The sequence below is a fragment of the Pimephales promelas genome, chromosome 14, assembly GCF_988280905.1.
Source record: "Pimephales promelas chromosome 14, fPimPro1.hap1.1, whole genome shotgun sequence".
Lineage (NCBI taxonomy): Eukaryota > Metazoa > Chordata > Actinopteri > Cypriniformes > Leuciscidae > Pimephales > Pimephales promelas.
In genome coordinates this window covers 29,900,143-29,907,433 of record NC_142782.1, presented here as the reverse complement: position 1 = coordinate 29,907,433, position 7,291 = coordinate 29,900,143, and the positions used below count along the sequence as shown (strand labels likewise).

The 7,291-nt window shown below is 35.2% G+C and overlaps 1 protein-coding gene across 1 annotated transcript; it reads right to left on the bottom strand.

Annotated features, from left to right (window-relative positions):
- Nucleotides 1-659: 659 nt before the first annotated feature.
- Nucleotides 660-5,154, bottom strand: bcas2 (BCAS2 pre-mRNA processing factor). The gene is made up of 7 exons (XM_039665245.2): nucleotides 4,998-5,154; nucleotides 4,665-4,757; nucleotides 4,508-4,578; nucleotides 2,630-2,791; nucleotides 2,140-2,190; nucleotides 1,314-1,394; nucleotides 660-1,210 (listed from the first exon to the last, which is right to left on the bottom strand). Exons 1-7 carry the CDS (start codon nucleotides 5,088-5,090, stop codon nucleotides 1,084-1,086), a joined length of 678 nt encoding a protein of 225 aa, XP_039521179.1. The 5' UTR covers nucleotides 5,091-5,154; the 3' UTR covers nucleotides 660-1,083.
- Between the last annotated feature and the right edge of the window lie 2,137 nt (nucleotides 5,155-7,291).

The window sequence follows — 7,291 nt, the reverse complement described above, 5'->3', positions numbered from 1 at the left end:
GTTTTTTAAATTCTTGCCTGAACTAACTTTTTCAAGTAAATTACATTGGGTTTTTTCACTAGTATTTACTTAACCAAAAAATCATTTTTTACAACTGGAAGTTTAATTAGATGTTGATGTAATGTTATTCAGCAGTAGTTTTGTAGATTCTGAAAAAACATGGAGAATTAAGATATTATTGTCCCAATGGTGATGGGAAGTAACCAAGTTGCATTTTAATCACTTTAGAGTAAATTCTTTTTTCATGTCAAGCTAAGCAGTATGCAGTATTTTGGCAAAATGATCACATTTTTTTGGATCAAAGAAAAAACACCCAATTAAGAAAGACATTCCAAATACCTCAAGACCCACATACAGACCTCTAATAAAAAACCCTCAAGTAAAAAAACCACGGTTGAATGTAAAAGGTTTACGACAAACTAAGTTACTTTGAACAAATTTAAATAACCCAAAACAAAAGGTAAAAGTTCAAGGTAAAGCAAAAGATAGGCAAAACTTCACCAAATGGGATCATTTTTGAACTACACTACATTCTGTCCAATACAGGTCCCTACAACTACTTCTACAGTTTTGTTTGAATGACATGAGAGACAGGATGAAAAGTGACAAAACCAAGACCAAATGAATACCGTTTACTCCGAAAATGAACAATCCAAGTCCTTATTTCAGAATTTTATTGAGTATTTTAAAAAAAGATATTACAAATAGACTAGAACATGACAATAAAGATGAACTAAATGTCCATCAGGTAGTCAAACATAAGACAAAAAAAAAAAAAATTAGAAATGACAATACAGCCACATGAACATAGCAAAACAATTTTTATGTTTATAGTGAACACAAACGTGAGTTGAAATTGACTTCTTTTGCTTTTGGTGCAAAATCATGAACTACACACCAGCAGAGCCTGTTTGCACCACAACACTATTGCTCATTTGTGTTTTATAAAGACCATTTCCCCTGTTCATCAGGAAAACGGAACATAGTGATAGTGACCATTAAAAAACAATGTCACATTTTGGTGATCATTTGGTTTTGCAAAGTCTGCACAGTTTCAAGGTGCTGTTAAACGGTTTTCATCTTTTAAAAGTCCTGTCGAATATTCTCTTTGTTCTCATCGCCCTGTTGCTGTTTCATCTGTGCCACTTCATTCTCCAGCTGAACGATGGCTCGCTCAATCTCATAGTTCTTACTAACGAGGGACACCCAGCTGCAGACATACAAGCAGAAACGTCAAATAAATGCATTTAGATTTGCTCAAAATATTTTGCAAATGGTTTTCACATAAGAAAGAACATAAATGAAGTACTGACTTAGACTCAAGTTCCCTCAGTTTTGCTCCTCCAGCTAGCTGGTCATTTTTACGCTGCCAGTTCAGATCCTGAATCTGCTTTCTGGAATGAGAACATTGGGGGAAAATTAAATTACAATAAATCAGTTAATGGGCAACAGCTTCATATTATGTTAGATTTGTTTTGGTTGATCGGATCACTAGTAGATGGACACACATTCCCATTTCCACTTATTTTAATCTCTCTTATCTTAGTCTTTGTTGTCCACTTACAACCACTTCAGTCCTGATTTCTCCAAGGGGAGGGTCTATGGGCAGGTGAATGTATTGTTTTTTCTAGATCTTTTGATCTAATTGACAAAATAAGCTTTTGCAATTCACATATGAACATGACTGGAAAACATGCTCTGATAGCCATAAGACTAATCCGAATGCGGCGACTGCATGTTAGAAATCAGGAATGGTGAGAAAACATTGTGCTTGGTACGTTCTTCATCTTCAAACCAAGCCGACAGTTCAAATCCCATCAGGCTAGCGCACATCCAATATTGTTTATGTATTTGGTCAGTATTTGGTCAAAAAATTCAACCACATGAGCGTTTTCACAGTGAAATCAATCTGGTCAGATGAGTTTGACTACCTCTGGAAGTGGTCAAAAGTGGACAAGCACAAAAGGTTTACACTTGTATTTAGAATTGTCCATTTGTGATCTGAATGATCGACCAAAACACACCTTAATACCAGGTGTAAATAGGGCCTACGATTAATTTTAAATGCTATCTAGTTTGTGCAGAACCACAATACACAACTTCCACATGTAAAGTAAATTCTATTGATCTACAACTTACCTAACCTTCTGCAGTTCCTTTTGTGCATTTTCAATCATTAAAGCCAAGTTACTGTTTCACAGAGAGAACAAACAATTATGATCAACATTAAATCCAGCAAATGCACAAATAAACCTCACAATTGCTTTCAGTTTCTGATTATAAATAGTACAATAAATAATTAAATGGCTTTTTTAAATAAAGTCTAGAGCCTGCAAATAGTATTCAAAACGGACTATAACTCCTTAAATAATATAACACAGATGTATAAGAGTGGCCAAAAGCCATTAAAATCGTCACCCTTTATTCAAATATTATTAAAGCATATTGCAAAGTTGTACTTGGAGTTGATTGTGTTATTTGTGAAAACTCAATGAAACATGTCAAACTGTGCAGACTATTTTTTTTTTTTTTTTGACTGGTCGTCAAACAAAGAATTTATCATATTCCTTCACAGAGTTCTGATAAAGACTCACATCTTGAATAGACTGACTCAATGTTCTCTACTTACTCATTAGACACCTTCCATGCATTAGTTCCATACTGGGCCATGAGCTCAAGGTTCTCAATGCGCACTGCCTGGTGCTCCAGCTGGGCCATGGAATTGTTGACACTCTCCTGCCACGCTGTGATGTCATTCTTCTGCCCAGACGATGGAGCAGGGAGCTCATATCTAGGAAGACAAGCACACGTATATAAGATCCAACAGCAATCACCACACTTTAAGAATATTTGGATGAGCTCTTTACTGAATGGGAACTCGAAACTACCTGCACTGCACTTGTATGCGGTCAACAATGAAGCTAATAGCAGGATAATGAATAGTGTAATATTTCACTGGCAAATTAGCTATTAACAATAAACTTTTATAAACTGTTGGGGTAAGAAAATAATTACTTCCAGATCTGTTACAATATTACTGCAGTTTCTCCTCAAAAAAAGTTCATAAAATATCATAAAACTAATTCATGTGAATTTTGCAATTTTTTCCAAATTTTCTGAAGAGACTTGATCGACTTAAATGACGAACAGATTTAATTAATTCACATTTTTTTAACCTCATTGGATCTCACAGAAGCTCAAACATTCTGCATAACACGAGAATGAACCTCATTGGTTCTCGCAGAAGCTCAAACGTGGAGTGTAACACGAGAATAGACCTTTTTCACAAAAACCGGAAATACGTATTAATCGTTGTGTCGACACAACTGTCGACAAAACTGTAAACCGATAAAACTGTCGACACATTAGAAAAACCTACTCTGGGAGGAGAAAATTGATCAGAGAGTCTTCAAAACTTCGAAAAAATGTAAACTTGTCATAGTCCAGTTGTTGATGACTTTGTAAAATGCTGTGGTGATGTTTGTCTGCAGCTGATGTATCTAAGATCAAAGATATGACTATTGATTTCAGAACTGAAGCTCATTCTTCCCAATATACGTTCATTAAAGGTAAGAATGTGGAGTGTGTGGAAAGTTATTCATATTTAGGGAGTATTATTTACAATAAACTGCATTTTGATGTGAATACCAGAAAGAAGTCTGTCAGTTTTATTCAACAGTTATCCTGAATTTTTTGCACTGCTGTTGCTATAGAACGATCAAAGATGAAGAAAAATTATACAAATATTAATTTATCCCTTGTACACTCAGATTGTTAAATACTCAGAATGGTATATATTAATATTTTAAATTTATATGTAGCCCACTGTTGTGTGTTCTTATTTATCTTGTTTTATATTGTGGTGTATATTTTTATGTGCTTATTCCGCTGGATACAAATATCTTAATAAAGTTGAACATGAACTAACATTACTTCAAAAATAGACAAAACATAAAAAATAAACAAACAATGACGGCTTATTAGTGAATGGTGACATGAGAAGTAGCCTACAGAAGATCACAGGATCAATAACATCCCGCCAGATTGCCTGAATCCATTTCCTTCGAACTTCATCGACAGGGAACTGACGAGGGAAGGAATGAAAACGACAGGTATGGCTGCTTTTGGGAATAACCAAAAAGATCGGTACGCAACAACTCTCACTAGTTGCCTTCGGCGCTATCTGTTATGAATGGAGCGGAAGAAGATTACCACGACAATTGCGTATTTCCGGTCACAAATACGGAAGTTGTGAGAAAGGTCTATGAACCTCATTGGTTCTTGCACGTCAAGCGAACAAGTGTGAGCAAGTTGCGTAGCAGTCTATGACAGGACAAAATCTCTCAGAATTCATGAAAAAGACCTCCATTTGTGTTCCCAAGATGAACGAAAGTCTTACGGGTTTGTAAGGACATTAGGGCGAGTAATATTTTTGAGGGTGAACTATCTCTTTAAGAAGGACGCAGAAAGGCAACAGTTCACGACTTGTTTTGCTCAGTAAACTTACCTCTTCATACTGAGCAGCTCCATGGGTTGACGAGCAGCCAGTCTTTCAAACTCATTCCTTATGATCTCCGTCTAATGAGAACAACACAACACTCAAATTATGGAGTTAACATGTAGATTACAGCAAACTAGAAGCAGAAAGCGTCTTTTTCTTGTACCTCAAAGGCAGAGAAATCTGGTGTGGGCAGGTAACTCAAATAGTTCTTGGTTGGTCTGTATCGTCTTGTCTCTTCTTCCACCAGAGCAGCTGCCTTAAATTGATCAAAACAGATTAATATCCCCCATAATGTGGCTAAATTTAATTCTATAGCATACGTAACCCCGAAAAAATAGAAGTTTAAAAAGCTAAACTGTCTTATTTAAAAACCAGAAGTATCGTTAGTTAGAAGCAGCCGTTAGCTATCTGACTTGTGCCAGCAGGTCAAATACTTAGTATTTATCGTCGTTTTAAAAAGACAGAACGAACAAAAGTAAATGTTCAGTATACTTACGGCTTCTCTGACCCCTGGAGCATCATAGCCCTGGTCGAAATACGGCAAAGCATCAACAAAAACATCACCAGCGACTGAAGCCGGTCCTGCCATCCTTTACGTTACAAACACACGCTTCGCGCTCTGCTTCTATTATGATTGGATGGAATGAGTAATGAACATCAGCGCCCCGTGTGTACCGGAGGATGTACTTAGGAAGTTTCACGCAACTGCTATGTGTTACTATTATTCTATGTTTAACCCATTTATGCATTCATAGTAAACAACCTGCATTTAACAGTGAAATCAATGGTTTCTTTTCAGATGATATTTTGTCAAAAGAAGATTTGGAACATGCCACTCTCAGAAAAAAAGGTACAAAAGCTGTCACTGGGGCTGTGCGTTTTCAAGTTCCTAGAGTGAGCATTTTGGTACCTTAATGGTACATATTAGCACCTAAAATGTACATAATAGCACCTAAAATTGACAAATGTTTTCCCTTTTGAAAAGGTACAGCCCCAGTGACAACTTTTGTACCTTTTTTTCTGAGAGACTTGTTTACAACAAAAATTGAATCTGTTAGAAAGAAGTTTATTCTTAAAGTCAAGAGAAAACACACAGAGTTAAGAGTTTTAAATGACAACTGAAATCTTTTCTGAAGACCACTCAAACCCATGCACTGACACCGATGTGGTGCTGACAAAATGTGTTTTGTGTACAGTAGGGGGACTGCAGATGTAAATTAGCCTATGGCTAACTCAATGCATCAAATTGTAACATATATGTATGAAATTGTGCATGGTCCCTAATAAATAATAGAAAATAATAATAAAATAATAATTTCGACAACCTTAGTCAGGATTTTTTTCTCAAGTCTTTTTATTGCTCTTAGGCCATGAAAAACAAGATCTGAACTTGTTTACACATATTTTACAGAGATTTTTTAGATGTCCACTTGACAGTATGCGTTTTTGGTATTAACCGAAGAAATAGGCCTACTGTATTTACATAATACAGTAGTAACAACACAGCAATTCTGTGTGCATTTAACAAACCAATGTATAAAATGATATAAAATCATGTGCAAACTATAAAATACATACAAAAAATATAATACAGCGCAATGTTCCTGTTCGACCAGCAGACGGAGAAGAACTTCATACAAGTTGAACATTGCATGTCTCTGATATCAAAACATGAGGACGTGATTCCATTAAAGATCCGGTGGAGGTACAACTCTGTGGAAACCCAAAAAACGCTCGCTCCCCTCCACTCTACCACACACAGCTATTAGCTGATAATTCTCTTATTGATAAAAATGGCCAAATTTCTACAGCTCTCCTATCTGAGAAAACCTCATTCAGAAATCTAGATTGAACTATTTGTTGTTGTTTTTTTTTTTTGTAGATTTGTAGGACATTACATTATGTAATCAGATTACTTTTTTAATGTAACGAGTAAAGTAACCCATTTCAACTAGCATGCATTGCATAATCAGATTGCTTTTGATGTAATGAGTAAACACAATGTTTAATGTAACGGCTTAATACCTTCTAATTATACATTTATTTACAACCAGAAATGTTACTGCAGATAAAGAATTTCCAAGAACAACAGTATGAATAGTATCTAAATTATTGCTAGTGATGCATGATGTTCAATTTAGTGGAGAGAGGATTAATCAGATTTTCCTCCCATAATAAAATGAATACTTGGAAAAATTAACAGTGATATGAGTTTTTAGAGATGTTACTTTGTGTTATACTTTTTTTTTTACCTCCTATAGAAGGAATGGATGGATATTAGGGCGCGATCTTGGTTTGGAGGGGGAAAAAAAATCCACATACAACTGCTTGCCACTTGATGGCAGTGTAGAAGATGATGCACTACTATCTACTGTCTTGGTTGACACTTGGGTTTGATGTGTAAGAAATTGCTTTTTGAATAGCTGTCCACTGTCGTAACCTCTATGCATGAAAGGGATAAAAATAATAGAAAATTATCAAAACTAACAAATCCAGTCATGTAATGTCAAAGACAACTGGCTGAAACTATTAGATTGTAGCCCCCAAATTCACATAACTGCTACAGTTTTAATAATACACTGCACTTTCATTATAAGTTATATACTATATATGAAGAGTTCAGATGCAAAAGCCTCTAAATGCCATTTGAAATTTTCTTCTTTAATGATGATTTTTATCAAACTTGTATATTTAAGTTCATTAGTTTCACTTAAATAACAATTAATAGGTAATTATCATTGCCATTTAAGTGAAATCACTGAACTTAAATATACAAGCTTGATAAAAATG

Excerpts from the sequence above, each read along its gene's own strand:
- bcas2 (XM_039665245.2), bottom strand. The coding sequence starts at position 5,090 with ATGGCAGGACCGGCTTCAGTCGCTGGTGATGTTTTTGTTGATGCTTTG. Across the intron at positions 4,758-4,997 it reads CTCCAGGGGTCAGAGAAGCC|GCAGCTGCTCTGGTGGAAGA; the intron begins GTAAGTATACTG and ends GATCAATTTAAG. Across the intron at positions 2,191-2,629 it reads GCATGGAAGGTGTCTAATGA|TAACTTGGCTTTAATGATTG; the intron begins GTAAGTAGAGAA and ends TCTGTGAAACAG.